The sequence below is a fragment of the Anolis carolinensis genome, chromosome 5 (assembly GCF_035594765.1).
Source record: "Anolis carolinensis isolate JA03-04 chromosome 5, rAnoCar3.1.pri, whole genome shotgun sequence".
NCBI lineage: Eukaryota > Metazoa > Chordata > Lepidosauria > Squamata > Dactyloidae > Anolis > Anolis carolinensis.
Genome location: NC_085845.1, coordinates 98592305 through 98607868, shown reverse-complemented (window position 1 = coordinate 98607868; position 15564 = coordinate 98592305). Strand labels below are relative to the sequence as shown.

The 15564-nt window shown below is 40.8% G+C and overlaps 1 protein-coding gene across 5 annotated transcripts in view; it reads right to left on the bottom strand.

Annotated features, from left to right (window-relative positions):
• Window positions 1-417: 417 nt before the first annotated feature.
• Window positions 418-15564, bottom strand: part of wnt7b (Wnt family member 7B) — a 138467-nt gene continuing 123320 nt past the window's right edge. For 3 of the 5 annotated variants that reach the window (XM_003221405.3, XM_003221406.4, XM_008111380.2), the window contains exons 3-4: window positions 6158-6429; window positions 418-2236 (exon numbers count right to left, since the gene is read on the bottom strand). In XM_003221405.3, the coding sequence (XP_003221453.1) occupies window positions 1757-2236; window positions 6158-6429 (752 nt within the window). In that variant the 3' untranslated portion in view covers window positions 418-1756. The remainder of the gene's footprint in view (window positions 2237-6157; window positions 6430-15564) is intronic. The other 2 variants (XM_008111379.3, XM_062983594.1) reach the window with 2 other exon arrangements.

Here is a 15564-nt window from a genome sequence, read left to right as displayed (position 1 = left end):
TTCTTAACCCTGGGAACTATAGCCTGTTTGTGGAGGCCGGAGGCTGTCTGTGAGAGCAGACATCCGTGCCACATACACACATACGGGTTTTCGCTTTTATTATGGATTTAGATTTAGATTTAGATTAGATTTAGATTTAGATTAGATTTAAAAACCTGAAACTAGGTTCCCAGTCATTAACACAAAATTGTATCTTTCACTATTTCACCTGGATGTGGCTGAGCAACAAGATGGCAAAAGTGCACACAAGATAGGGTTTGCTTTTGTCTGAGTTTACTATGAATAGCCAGAATCTGTCCTCTACCCTCCTCCCCACTCTGATGAAATGAGTGCAAGCTATTTTTGCACTTCGAACTCACTTTGCAGGAAGCCAAGGACAAAGAGGGAAAGCGGAAGGAGGAAAGAGAAACTCAGATATTGAAAAGCTGGGGCTATGTAGGATTTATTGGAACTATCCCTGCAAAATTAGGACAAATTAATAGTTGCCAATAGCTTTGTGTTACTAAATGGATCCTTAGCACAAAATATCATCATAAGCTGAACTTGGCAAGTCAACATGCATGACAATTTTGTCACAAGTGCCATACAGCTGACCCTGACCAGTTCTATGGTGGTAGGCTTAAAGGCCTAGGATATAGTCATACCATGGGACGGACATATGAGAAAATGGCACCCTAGGCATTGCTGTAACACATAAAAGTTATTCAAGTAACAAAATGTCAGTCAATGAACACAAACAAGCTTATCTCTCTCGGCTTCTGTAGTCGGAATAGGGACAAAACTGCTGCTGCTCCAGTTGGATTAGCAAGAGCTATATTAAAGGACGAGGTGTTATCACGGCCATTTTAACCCCAGTTTCCCACAGTCAAACTATTCTTGCTTTATGTGTGGGGTGCACAATGACCAAATTCATTTTAATAATGGAGTGCACAAAATCAGTAGCACGGAAACAGAGAGGAGAGCTAAATACAAAAAAAATAAATCAGAAATTCAGAGTTCCAATTAATTTACATTTAGTACAGAATAAAGACATAACTACCCGTTAGTGTTTAGAGAATTTGTTTTGTTGCTATTAAAACATAAATAAAATACTTTTCCTCATTTGTCCACTCAAAAGATTCCAGTGTCAATGGCAGCAGTCTGAATTTTTCGGACCTTTGCTTATCAAATAATAAAATAATAATAAAATAAAAATAAAAAATCAGTCATCCAGATTCTGCCTATCGCCCATTTTATACTTTTCTTTCACCAGCTACCTTTTGTACTTGCATTCCCCCCTCTTTTTCTTTATCAGACATTTCTTTAAAAATTCAGCATGACTGCTGGGATTTTAGTTTCTTTATGAACAGTTTAATTCCCCTCCTTTTTAATAGAAAAAAGTCTCATTTGCACACATTTATGTGAGTTATAAATCTGAAAATAATCTCCTGGCATCAGTGTCTCTGATATGCATAACTTAATTTAAGAACAAAACTCTACAACACCCAGACTGCAGTAGGAAAGAAAAGAAAAACCAAGTAGGAATTTGTTTGTGTTGAACAAAGTCTAATCCATCACATTGTTCCTGTTTTCAATGTAGTAAAAGTAGCTCGCTGGTATGTTATGCCATGTCCTTAAACGTGTATGATATTATGTAGTAGGGAAGAGACTGGTCCTCCCAACATAAAGAAATTAAATGTGCAAAATGATGCTGCAGTTGTTTTGTCCCACTCTAAAATGTGGCCATTGTGTCCTTTGAAAGTTGGAACTTCTGGTGTTATTTACAGGTGAACACTTCTGTCCGCTCACTGCATGTGTTGCATTTCACAAAGCAGCACCAGTGGAACTTGCAGTTACACTGCCAAACTTTGGTGTACTGGTGGGTATTGTAACCCCTTCCGCAGCACATCATGTCGCACCCATCGGCACTGGGTGAGGTGCGGTTGCAGAGCCGTCCCTGTGTCCCCACACTCCCAGTGGAAGCGTCTTCTTCACAGTAGTTGGGGGACTTCTCTATATACACCAAATCTGTTTCCATTGGTTTCTGGTAACTTCTGATCTGCTTAATCTTCAGAAAGGTAGGCTGCCTAAGCCGGCTGGCTCGTACCACTTCCACCTGCACGGCAGCATTATATTTTTCTTTTAAAATATAACCAATCTCTCTGAATTTAGGAAGTGTAGTCCAACACGTCTTGGTTGTACAGGAACCAGAAACACCATGGCATTTACATTCCAGTTTCATTCTCTCCTCAAGCACCTGTGTACATAAGCAGGGAGAAATAATATAAGGGAAAATAGTCTCTCGTTGTGTTCATAATGTAGTCTTGCCCCCTCCCCTGCACAGAACTATTATTTTGGTGAAAATATCATCTATCAGAAATGGGGGCACAATCTATTCACACTTAGGCACCCACAGATGCTAGCTGAATAACACTAGTTGTTGCAGTTTATTCTGGGGTAAAATCTTTGGATACCAGGCATGAGCCGTAATCTGAATCATGCTTTTGATCTGAAAGAGTGTAGCAGCAAAATTCTATTAACTTCTTGACCTCATGTGCAATTTACCTCATGTTCCCAAATTTATCCAGCTTAACTAAAATCCTGATAACTTGCTTTGAAATTCACACAGGATTCTTCAAAGTCAGTTAGCATAATTCAGTGTCAACTCTATTGGCCATGTCCCAGTTAAGATGATGAGCTACGTTCATTCAAATTAAGCAAGGTCCAAGACACAAGTGGATTTTCTTTTTCTTTTTTTAAATAAATTTTTATTAAAGTCATTTGCCAAGGGGTGTGAATCACATCGACAATTACAAGTGGATTTTCTAGTTGATATAAGTGCTTCCTTTAGAACCAAGTACTTATGGGGATAGATACATAGTGAAATAGGTTAGGGTCGGGGATATGCTGTCATGATTCAGCCCAAGGCCATCAGCCAAATTAATTTCTAAAAAGACAACACAAAGCAAAGCCACATAAATTGGAGTTTTCATGTAAATCTGATGGAGATGTCTTCACAGAATAACATAATGTCTGTGCCCAGGCCTGTAGCCAGGATTTTGATGGGGGGGGGGGGGGGGGGGAGCTGAGTCTGGGTGAGAGAGGATCTAGCCTACAAAACCTTTTGTATCATTATCCCATGATAACATGGTGATCAGATCATGATACGAATAAACATAACAGTTTAAATAATAAATGTAAGGCCTTCTCGCAGATCATCCTGAGAATTTCGGGGTCTTGCCTGTCTGTGCCAGTCTATCCAGTCAAATCTTGCTGTGACATAAATAACAACATAATACTTAAGATTACATTTAAGATTAAATAAATACATTTATTTAAATCAGGCCTGCACAACCTGGCAGAATTATGTGACCAATATTAAGATGGATAAACTTTGGTGGATAACAGTTCCTCCCCTTCCTTACATACTCAGTTTTGATTGGCTGCAATCCCCATGTGAGCACAAGTTCGCCCCACCATTATTCATATTTTTTCCCCTTTGCTTTTCCCAACTTCCTTTTGTTTTTCTTTCCTCTCTTTTTTGTATTCTCTCTTTGCATCCCTCTCCTGCCCAGGCTGGACCTCCATCCCTTTTTAATTTGGTCCTTGTTTATCCCTTTTCATCTTCTTATCCCTTCAATTCCACCAATTTGCTTTTCACCAACAAAGCCCGAACCCCTGTTCTCCGAACCACTGACACCAGAGTCAGGCTTTGGGTCTTTATTCATCAATCAATCAATCAATCAATCAACTTGCTCAGAAGACTTTGGGTGGAGACCAGTTGTATGCTTATTTATAACATGCTAGTCAGTCATTCTCGGTTACTTAGGGCGCATCCAGACAACACCCAAAATGCCTGCCCTCACGTTTTCACATGGGGCATCCAAACAACGGTCCACATAAAAATGAATTATTTTGGCACAAAGCAGGAAAACCCTGCTTTGTGCCAAAGTAATATGTCAGCTGGAAAGAACTGGATCTTTCAGAAAATTTGGGAAACTGCTTTGGACCACGTGATATCCTTTTGGGAGTTGCATGCAGGCTGTATGTTGTGCAGGTCTGGTTTAAATAAAATAGGCACAAATGCACTGAAAATCAGTTTAAACAAAGAAATTATAGTTGTCATTACTTATTATAGAAATGAATATGAATTGTGTATAAACAACAGACTGTTGCCCATAACACAGGGTCATTTGTAAATACTCTTCCTCTTATCACTATAACTAGTGATTCTGGGCAGTTCTACACTGACAAACAGAGCAGGCTGGAATCAGCATCTGAGACACCCAGATTGCTCCTCCAAATTCTTAAAAAGTTGCTCTCTAAGGGGTTTTTGTGTGTGTGTGTAGGGAGCAACATGAGCAACTTGAGTGGTTTTAAACTTTTGCTGGGGGTCTGTAGGTCAACTGTGGCACAAGTGTCATAAGGGATATAATATCAAATATAGGTTTAGAATGCACTGAAAGAAAAAAATAGCAACATTTTACATTGTTGGTTTTGGCTTGTTCACTCTGCTTTGTGTTTTTTGCGGCAAAGTTCATTTTCAGACCAGATGCAGAATGTAACAAAATCCATGCAACTATGGGCTGCCAGGACAAAAGATAACAGAGAAACTATTTCAGATTGTTGTGTATATATACCATAAGCCCAAAGCATTATGTACATTGGTGATTCAGGCAGATGAAATATCAGTTGGTTCCTTCATAGATCTAGGCCTAATTGCTATGGGAACTTTTAACCTGTGTCTGGCCTACACTACCTATAGGATTGGAATGGATGCTCCTTCAGACACATGGTGGCTTGTGGTCTGAGCAACAGGGAATGGAGAGAATTTCTCATTTGTGGTGTGAGATGTTTCCACTGGTTAGAACATAAAGCATATTTCCTTTAAGAAAATTAACATATTGATTGGAAAGGCCAATCTTTCTGACATACTACTTGTTGATACAAAAGGGTTCTTTTTCATATCGAGAAGTACAATATGACCCCTGTAGACACAGGACCAATACTTGCGGTTTTATCTACCTCCTCCCTAGAAATTTCCTAGGTCCACCAGGTGATCTAATGATAGTTTTTTCCCCCTGAAAATTAACATAGAGGCAGCCTGGAGGACCTAGGAAATGTTGGAGAGGATACCTCTCTAGAAATTGTCTAGGTCCTCCAGGGTGACTCTATGGTAGTACAGTGGTTCTCAACCTTCCTAATGCTGTGACCCCTTAATACATTTCCTCATGTTGTGGTGACCTCCAACCATAAAATTATTTTTGTTGCTACTTCATAACTGTAATTTTGCTACTGTTATGAATCGTAATGTCAGTATCTGAAGGATGTACTTTCATTCACTGGACCAAATTTGGCCCAAATACTTGATATTCCCTAATCTGAATACTGGAGGGGTAGGGGGAGGTGATTTTGTGATTTGGGAGATGTAGTTGCTGGGATTTATAATTAACCTACAATCAAAGAGCATTCTGAACTCCATCAATGATGGAACTGAACCAAACTTGCAGGAGGAGAACTTTTGATGGGAGGATCCGCCGTCTGTTTCCAAAAAGGAAGAGAAGGACAGGCGGAGAGATCTTCAGCCTTCTCTGCCAAAGGGGTTCCTAAAACCATCTGAAATATATGTTTTCTGATGGTCTTTGGCTGGGATTTGGCTGGGATTTATAATTAACCTGCAATCAAAGAGCATTCTAAACTCCACCAATGATGGAACTTAACCAAATTTGCAGGAGGAGAGCTTTTGATGGGAAGATCCACCATCTGTTTCCAAAAAGGAAGAGAAGGACAGGTGGAGAAATCTTCAGCCTTCTCTGCCAAAGGGGTTCCTAAGACCATCCGAAATATATGTTTTCTGATGGTCTTTGGTAACCCCACTGAACCCCCCCCCCCCCTCAGGGGTCCCCACCCTCAGGTTGAGAAAAGCTGTTATAGTAGAAGTTGCTCAAGTAAATAAGGTTTGCTATTATCCACAATTCCAGTTTCTACTGTAAGTTTAATAATGTGGCCCCTGTGAATATGTGGGTCGTACTATATTTAATTGTTTGACCCCTCCCCCCAAAATTTGCACTCTGAAATGGTATAGCCCAAGATGTTTCATCAGAACTAGATCCAGTTATCGGCAATGCAAAGGAGCCCCTCCCTCTACGTTTGATCATACACTCCTATTCTAAAATACCTTTCTTCCAGCCTCATTGTTGTGTAAGTTCATCAGCCTCCGAGCACTCTTTCTGATTTCTCTTGCATCAACAAACCTCCTGGAGAATTCAATGCCGTATCTGATATCAGCGGAGCAGCCTCCCCATTTCCACCCTTCCTCTTGGTTGTAATAACCTTGTTTCTCTCTGTCGCAGCCACAGTTGCTGAGATTTCCCTGGCTGCAGGCAGCAGTGACGGCATGTGCAACCCCGGCAGCAGTGATGGCGTAGGTGAAAGCAGCTTCTCTGCTTCCTGCAGGGGGGAAATGAAAAATCAGGTGGACAGAAAGAGGGGAAGCCATGCTTTGCAATCCTGCCAAAATAATACAGTTTGAGAATACACGCTGCATGTCAATACCCAACACTCAACAAATACAGCCTCCAAGCAAAAGGTGTTTTATGATCTCCTCAGTTAAATTGGCATTTGTGTAGTCTGTGCAGTAGGCCGGGCTGTGGCGCAGGCTGGTTAGCAGCCAGCTGCAACAAATCACTCTGACCAAGAGGTCATGAGTTCGAGGCCCACCCGTGCCTGCGTCTCTCTCTGTCTCTGTTCTATGTTATGGCATTGAATGTTTGCCTTATATGTGTAATGTGATCCGCCCTGAGTCCCCTTTGGGGTGAGAAGGGCAGAATATAAATACTGTAAATAAATAAATAAATAGTGGCCCATAAACAGGGCTGTAGCGGGGGGGGGGGAGGTTAGGGGTTCAACCACCCCCCCCCCAATTCAAGTTTTACAAAAACCTGGTTTAGTCATGAATTTTAACCGATTAACCAAAATTATTTATTTATTTATTTATTTATTTACAGTATTTATATTCCGCCCTTCTCACCCCGAAGGGGACTCAGGGCAGATTACAATGAACACATATATGGCAAACATTCAATGCCAACAGACAACAACATACATTAGACAGACTCAGAGTCATTTTTAACATTTTTCCAGCTTCACGATTCCGGCCACAGGGGGAGCTGTTGCTTCACCGTCCAGTAGTGGCTGTACTTCCGCATTCCTTTCCTCGTGTTTTGCTGGCAGTTTTATGGTGTTGTAAATTAGCCTCCCGCATAAAGCGTCCCTAAATTTCCCTAATTGACAGGTGCAACTGTCTTTCGGGGCTGCATAGGTCAACAGCAAGCCGGGGCTATTAATGGTCGGAGGCTTAACCCGACCCGGGCTTTGAACTCATGACCTCTCGGTCAGTAGTGATTTATAGCAGCTGGTTACTAGCCAGCTGTGCCACAGCCCGGCCCCAAATCCCCATGAGTGTCCACTGAAGTTTTTCTGTCTTGAGTGTTTTCTACATTATTTTGCATTATGGAACTACTCTTCATGATTCGCTAAGAAAAAGTTTAACCCCCCCCCTTGAAGTTTTTTTCTAGCTATGGCCCTGCCCAGGAGCCCCCGTGGCGAAGTGTGTTAAAGCACTGAGCTGCTGAACTTGCAGACCAAAAGGTCACAGGTTCAAATCCCGGGAGCGGAGTGAGCGCCCGCTGTTAGCTCCAGCTCTTCGGCTTAGAAATGGAGATGAGCACCAACCCCCAGAGTCAGACATGACTGGACTTAACATCAGGGGAAAATCTTTACCTTTATGTATTAATGGAGAGAGCCAGTGTGGTATAGCGTTTGGAGCATTGGACTATGACTCTGGAGACCAGAGTTAAATTCTCTGCTCAGTCATGGAAACCCACTGGGTAACCTTGGGTGAGTTACACACACCCTTATTCCCAGAAAACCCTTAGGGTCACCATAAATCATAAACAATGTGAAGACACAAAGCAACAATAATGCTTTACCTTGGGAAATGTCTTTCCCAGGTTAATGGTTGTGGTTAATTATAATGTGTGATGAGAAACAGGGGGATCAGATGATGGATAAGGAGGGGATCCCCATGCCTGCAAATTCTTCCTCACAATCCTTTTCCCACATCAGATATTTTCAGATAACTGTGTGGATAGGAGGATAAAAACAGAAAATTCAGATGGAGAAGGATGGTGGAGGAGACTGTGAGCAAGTGGAAAATAAAACACCTCTGCCTTGCCTGATGTTGGTCTAGCATGGAGCTCTCCAAACTGTGTGTTGCAACACATGTTTGTTGGCTGCAGTGAGTAGGTGTGTTGCACAAAAATAACAAATTTCTGAGTCTCTGTGAAATAAGAAATAAATCATACACTTTTAAAAATATATAAATGAGAGATTTTCATGAGAGATGTTGCGTCCTCATACATTTTGTTATTACAATTTATGTATGTGTCCATATCTCTTATAAGGGGTTGGCTTAACCTCTGGTTTGCTAGTAAAACTGAATTACTGTGTTGTAAAATGATGCATGTCTAAAAAGTGTGCCACCAACATGAAATGTTTGGAAAGGTCTGGTCTAACATGAGGCCTGGATACAGTGAATGTATAAGTCACTTTTATAAATAGATATATAAAACGGGCTGCGGTGGCCAGCAGTTCAAATCCATGGGATGGGGTGAACTCCAATTGTTAGCTTCAGTTTCTGCCAACCTATTAGTTCAAAAGCATGCAAATGTGAGTAGATCAATAGATACCACTTCGGCAGAAAGGTAACGGTGCTCCATTCAGTAATGCCAGCCACATGACCTAGAAGGCATCTACGGACAATGCTGGCTCTTCAGTTTAGAAATGGAGATGAGAACCAACCCCCAGAGTCGGACTCGACTAAACTTAATGCCAAGCGGAAACCTTAAAACAACCTGCATTTTTATTTATGATTTTTAAACTATTGGGACTCAGAAATGTTTGGACATTTTCTGCAAAACATCTAGAGATGTACCACAAAATTCTGGTCTATCTTGTGCTTCTCTGGTGGCTTTCAAGTACATTCACTCATGTATTCATTTATGCATGAATTCAAAAGTATATTCTGCCATTCATACACTCATAATAATTAACAAAATTGAAATTAAGGAATTACACTAAATCAGTAAAAACTAGAAAATAAAAAGGTTGTCTTTCTGTTAATTTCTTTGAAACTATGATGCCAGCATGGATAGCCATTGAGAACAATTCCTTGACTATGAGTAATCAATCCTTCCATTCTGCACATTTAGGAGTTACTTTTTAAAATGTTAATTTTGATTTTTAGCACTCAAATCTATGAAGTCTGCTTTAAAACAATGGAGGAGGGAGCTGGCGAGAGTTTGCTTTTGGCTTTGGTATGAAACCTATGTTTCATTGTGTCAGTAGTATGTGGAATCTTGCCACTAATCCCTGAAAAACAAACAAAAACGTGTTGTTGCAGAAAATCCTGTTGAGTAATAGGTCAGAGAAATCCCAGCAAACTCCCCTAGTAAGAGCTTCTGTTTAAACAGTAGTTAATATTATAGTGGCTGCAGTAAAGCAATGCAGTTGATCGATGGACAAGAGAAAGCAAACAATGGCTGCTGTGTGTGTGTGAAGGAGGTAGCAACAGGATCACAGCCTACCTGATTTATGTATTAAAGTAAAAATAAATTGGAAACAGAAGAGCTAAAGGAGAGATTGCCACACTACTCGTGTCAACATGTCCTGGTGCATAAATGCACTTGAAAAAGAGCTAGTTGGAAAATATGGCTTATCTCAAGAATGACAGAGCGGAAGCAGAAAAGAAATATTACTCTCATCTTCCAAGGAGAACCATACAGAGCTTCTTGTGCAAGGATTTTTAATATTGTTCTCTCTCAAATCTCAAGGTACAAAAGCAGGTTTGTCTACCTGCATATAATGAATGTGTGATTGGCTATCTTTTTTCTTTGTTTGCAATACCTTCCACTCAGTAGAGTACAGTACAGAGAAACCTGTTTTATTCTCTTGCAACAAATATCTGCCAGAAGTGAGTTCATACTACATTTCAGTTGTAAAAGGATCATGCCTGATACTAGTTTGAACCAATAATTTATTTTCTGTTGGGATCTATGAGTTTTAATTAAAGAGTAATCCATTTTCTTGGACCAGTATGTCTTCAACATCGTAAGGCTTTTGTTGATATTATTTTGTAAAGCACATGGCATGTGTTCAAGACTTAAGACTTTATCAAAAGAAGGAAGCACATCAGCATTGAAGCAGAATGCCACACACATCCCATTGCTGGTCTGTTTTCTCCAAGCGATAAACCCACCTCCTGCTACTGATGGGAAGAACCCATCAATAGCTGCAGATCATCCAGCTTCCTATCACCTACCTGGTACGATGGGGCGGTGCTGCTAGCACTGAAGTGATGTCAGGAGGTAGGATAATAATAATAATAATAATAATAATAATAATAATAATAATAATAATAATAATAATAACAACACTTTATTTATATACCGCCCTATCTCCCGGATGGGACTCAGGGCGGTTTCAAGTCATAAAAACAACACAAACATTACATAACAACATAATAACACATTATTAAGCAAAGTAAAATAATACAATTATAACAATAAATAACACTTACATGACCAGATCAAGGGGACGGGAACCATAAACCCAGTATATTAAAACGTATCATTTTAGGCTAGGGAACTCTTGTGCAATATATTCAGGCCCAGAAATTGGCAGTATTCCAATGTAATTACTCAAAAACCTGCCGGCACCACCAGGTCTTCAGTTCCTTATGGAAATTGGATAATGTAGGGGATTGCCTAATCTCTTTTTGATTCTACTCCTCTCCCTGCTCTCACTATTATCAAGGCATTTTTAAAAAATGTAAATGGTATTTTGGAGCCCCGATGGTGAAGTGTGTTAAAGCACTGAGCTGCTGAACTTGCAGACCGAAAGGTCCCAGGTTCAAACCTCGGGAGTGGCGTAGGTGGCCGCTGTTATCTCCAGCTCCTGCCAACCTAGCAGTTTGAAAACATGCCAATGTGAGTAGATCAATAGGTACCGTTCCGGCGGGAAGGTAAGGGCGCTCCGTGCAGTCATGCCGGCCACATGACCTTGGAGGTGTCCACGGACAACGCCGGCTCTTTGGCTTAGAAATGGAGATGAGCACCAACCCCCAGAGTCAGACATGACTGGACTTAACATCAGGGGAGACCTTTACCTTTAAATGGTATTTTATATTTTTATTAACCAAATTGCTTTAAAAAAGCAGAACAGAAATGTGAGAGGGCAGGCTTATGAGATTAAGTAGAAATAGAAGTACAGATTGGCAATTTGACACAGATCCATGAATACAGAGACATGTGATAGCAAAGAGTGTATTTACTATTGGTTATCATGCAACTGCCATGGAAAAGCACCTTTGTGTGATAAAGCCCATGTATACTTTATTTATGAACACTGAATAGAGTTTTGCAATGCAGCTCAAGACCCATAAACCTGAAGTCACTAGCCCAGTACTGTGGTCTACTTGATAGCCTTTCTTCTCCTGTAATCATAGGTTTACATCAAGCTTAGGGTGTAATTAAATAGACAGCTTTCGGTTTGGTGGGTCTTGGGGTTTTTTTCTGTCTATTTCATAGGCAAAACAATAATCTTGACTTCTATCTCAGTGGATTCGCATAAAGTCCTGTTTTCCAGGATAGCTGCAGCACCAATAAGTCATCCAAAAATGTCAACTAGACATTCTGCTGGTGTAGTTCCAATAACATTGACACTCAAGTTCTGCAGTTTTATAGACCCTTGTCTTTCCCTCCTTTTGTTCTTGATGGCTACACAAAAAGTATTAGAATTAACTGCTTCTAAAGTTCCTCTAATTGTGAGAACACCTCATACTGTTTTATACTTAAAGCAGGAAGTAGTGAACCAATGGCCCATAAACCTGGGTGCATGATGTATGAATGTTTTTGCATGATGATGTATAATTTGGGTCACATCCAATTTTTGCTTTGGCTTTAGCTGCTGCTGGCATGTAATTCCAAGAGCAGTGGTTCTCAACCTGTGGGTCTCCAGATGTTTTGGCCTTCAACTCCCAGAAATTCTAACAGCTGGTAAACTGGCTGGGATTTCTGGGAGTTGTAGGCCAAAACACCTGGGGTCCCACAGGTTGAGAACCACTGACCAAGAGAGAATAGAGCCCTTAGGGTGAAACTGCTTTCAGAAGCAATTTTTCAGGGATAATCTAGAGCAGTGGTTCCCAACCTTTGGTCTTCCAAGTGCTTTGGACTTCAGTTCTCAAAATTCCTGACAGTTGGCAAAGCTATCCAAACACCTGGTAGACCAAAGGCTGACCAAAATATTCAGGTAACCTCGAGGAAAGAAAAACAAATGGTCCTCTGTACTGTATAGGTTCTATGTCTTCTATTCTAAAATCCACAGAAATATCAGAATTGGTGGGTATCAAGCCTCTCACTTACACTGGATAACCTATTGAAAGTCTGAGAGCCTTTCCACACAGCACCTAAAATGCAGAAGTTACCAGGTTAAAAGGGGGTGGCTAAATGGCACTAGCGCTAAATCCCCGCTCATTTGCATTAACAGAGGAAAAAATATGGCAAAAAGGCCCCTTTATATCCCTATTTTGTCTGGAAAATGCACATACAGTAGTCTCACTTATCCAAACTTTGCTTATCCAACATTCTGGATTATCCAATGCAGTCTGCCTTTTGGTAGTCAGTGTTTTTGTAGTCAATGTTTTCAATATATTGCAATGTTTTGGTGCTAAATTCATAAATACAGTAATTACTACATAACTTTACTGCATATTGAACTGCTTTTTTGTTGATATTTTGTAAAACATGATGTTTTGGTGCTTAATTTATAAAATCATAACCTAATTTGATGTTTAATAGGCTTATCCTTAATCCCTCCTTATTATCCAACATTTTCACTTATCCAACGTTCTGCCGGACTGTTTATGTTAGATAAGTGAGACTCTACTGTATTTGCATGATTATATAACCCTGCAGTCATGCAAAACACATGATTTCCTTCCCTCCTCCCTGTGGAGACTGCCCCAGCACATGTCCATTTTTAAAAAGCCTAAAACAGCTGCTCAGCTGATTGGGGTTTCAAATGGGCACACAGTTTGTTTAAAGCAGTGGTTCCCAAACTTATTTGGAAAGGGGGACGTGGCTTAGAGGGGTGGGCGTGGTTCCTGCTCAAGAGGGTGGGGCTGAGCCTCTCCCCAGTCCAAGATGCAGGGTTGGGAGGGGGAGGTGGGCGGGGCCACAAATGGGAGGCCAGGACTGTGATGGGTGGAGTTACGAGCTCTGAGGCAGGGCTGAGCTTCTATCCCTGTCCTGCGGTGCCTGCCAGGACACAGGGGGTGGGGTTAGAGGAGCGGGCGGGGCCTCTTCCCAAGTGCCTGATGGGGCTGGACCTCTATACCCCGCCCCCGTATTCTAAGAAGTGCCTCAAGGGAGGTATACAGAGGTGTGGTGTGCTTGAGAGGGATTTCTTTGTCACTCTTTTCTGTTTTTTTTCCTTACTTTCTATATGAAACTTGTTCTCACTCTTTCTTTGTATATATTATGAAAACTTTAATAAACCTAATTTTGAAAAATCAGGTACTTGAAACAGGAACAGGAGACCTTGTAGCAACGTTATCTTCTCTGAAATGCTTGAAGTAAAAGCACTTAATTTAAGCCAGTCCAGACTGCCATGAGATCATGCCTAATGCACCTGGATTTCAAAGTCTTATCTCAGATTCATTGGGAAGACCAAGTTTGTCTACTTTTCACACCCTACTTTCTCAGATCAAATCTACACTCCCTTGAAACCTCCTCGATCTCCTCATCTTCTCAAGGCCTTTTCTCCAGGGAGCTGGTACATTCAGTTTCCCCAGTTGCCTGGAAATGATCTACAGAATTTCAATCATCGGCCTGGTCAGTTTAACCTGTCTGCAATTCCCCTTGAACACTCTCAGATGCCTCATTTTGAAACCCCTCATCCTCTGAACATTCAGAAAAGTCATCTGTCGCTTGCCATACTACAACACCCCGAACTGGCCCTCTGTTTCAAAAGGTTGAGGACCCCTGCTCCATGATCTCCACAACCCCTACAACCAGATTGCTATTCATGTAGGCACCATGGCATCAATAGCTTCTTTCCTAGTGAAAGCAGCAGCTTTTGTACCAGGCAGATTTCAGAGTGACCAGGTGAGGCCAGAAAGGTTTAAACACCTTACTCCACCCCATAGACCCAAATCCTGGTTACAGTTTTCTTTGGGAAGGAGGCTGAAACTCAGTGACACCATAAATTCAACGTTGTCTAGTTTGGTTCTCATACAATGCTCTCCTGAGTAGAAACCCTTAAGAAACAGAATGAATTTTAAAAAGGACTGCAAACTAGTTTATTTACTTAGGGTAGCTATATTTCTCAAACTTAATGTAAAATGTATTCCTATATCTAATTGTTTCAAACAGTGGCAAGGGACAGACCAGTGGACCACAGAGTTCAAGGCTGAGAGGAGACATGATAGCCATATACAAATATGTGAAGGGAAGTCATAGGGAAGAGGGAGCAAGCTTGTTTTCTGCTGCCCTGCAGACTAGGACACGGAACAATGGCTTCAAAATACAGGAAAGGAGATTCCACCTGAACATCAGGAAGAACTTCCTCACTGTGAGAGCTGTTCGACAGTGGAACTCTCTCCCCGGGGCTGTGGTGGAGGCTCCTTCCTTGGAGGCTTTTAAGCAGAGGCTGGATGGCCATCTGTCGGGGGTGCTTTGAATGCGATTTCCTGCTTCTTAGCAGGGGGTTGGACTAGATGGCCCATGTGGTCTCTTCCAACTCTACTATTCTATGATCTATGATCTATGATCTATGATCTGTTTCTACAATATTCTAATCTGGTTTGCTGTCTCAAGTAATCAAGTAAGCTTAAAATCACTAAGGTTATTAAAACTTAAACATTGCTAAGGTAATTAAAGTGAAATGGAGAATTAGTTTTGATATGTTCATCCGGTCCAACAATGAGGCGAATTAAGTGGTCGCTTGGGGCGCAAAACATACGGGGGCGCAGTCGAGACTGCTTTTTCTGTTGATTTGTTATAAAACATGATGTTTTGGTGCTTAATTTGTAAAATTTTAATGTAATTTGATGTTTAATAGGCTTTTCCTTAATCCCTCCTTATTATCTTTTTTTTAAAATTTGTTTTTATTGTTGTTTTGTCATTTTATCCCACTCCCACCCTCCCACCCTCCCCTCCTTGTACATACACTTTATACAACAAACTACAGAAGTTACATTTGAAATATCAATCTCAATCTTAATTTTTCCACTCCACATCTTAATACATTCTCTAAATAGTTCTTAACTGGTTCCCACATCCCCTTGATTATTGCAATATTTTCAATTTTATCTATATTATTCCATTTGCAATTTGTGATTTCTACATTTAACATATCAACTATATACTTATACCAATTCGTCAGAGTCCATTTTGTTTTATCTTTCCAACCGCTCACTAAAACAATTTGTGCACATGCTATTAATTTGTCAATCATTTTTTCTTT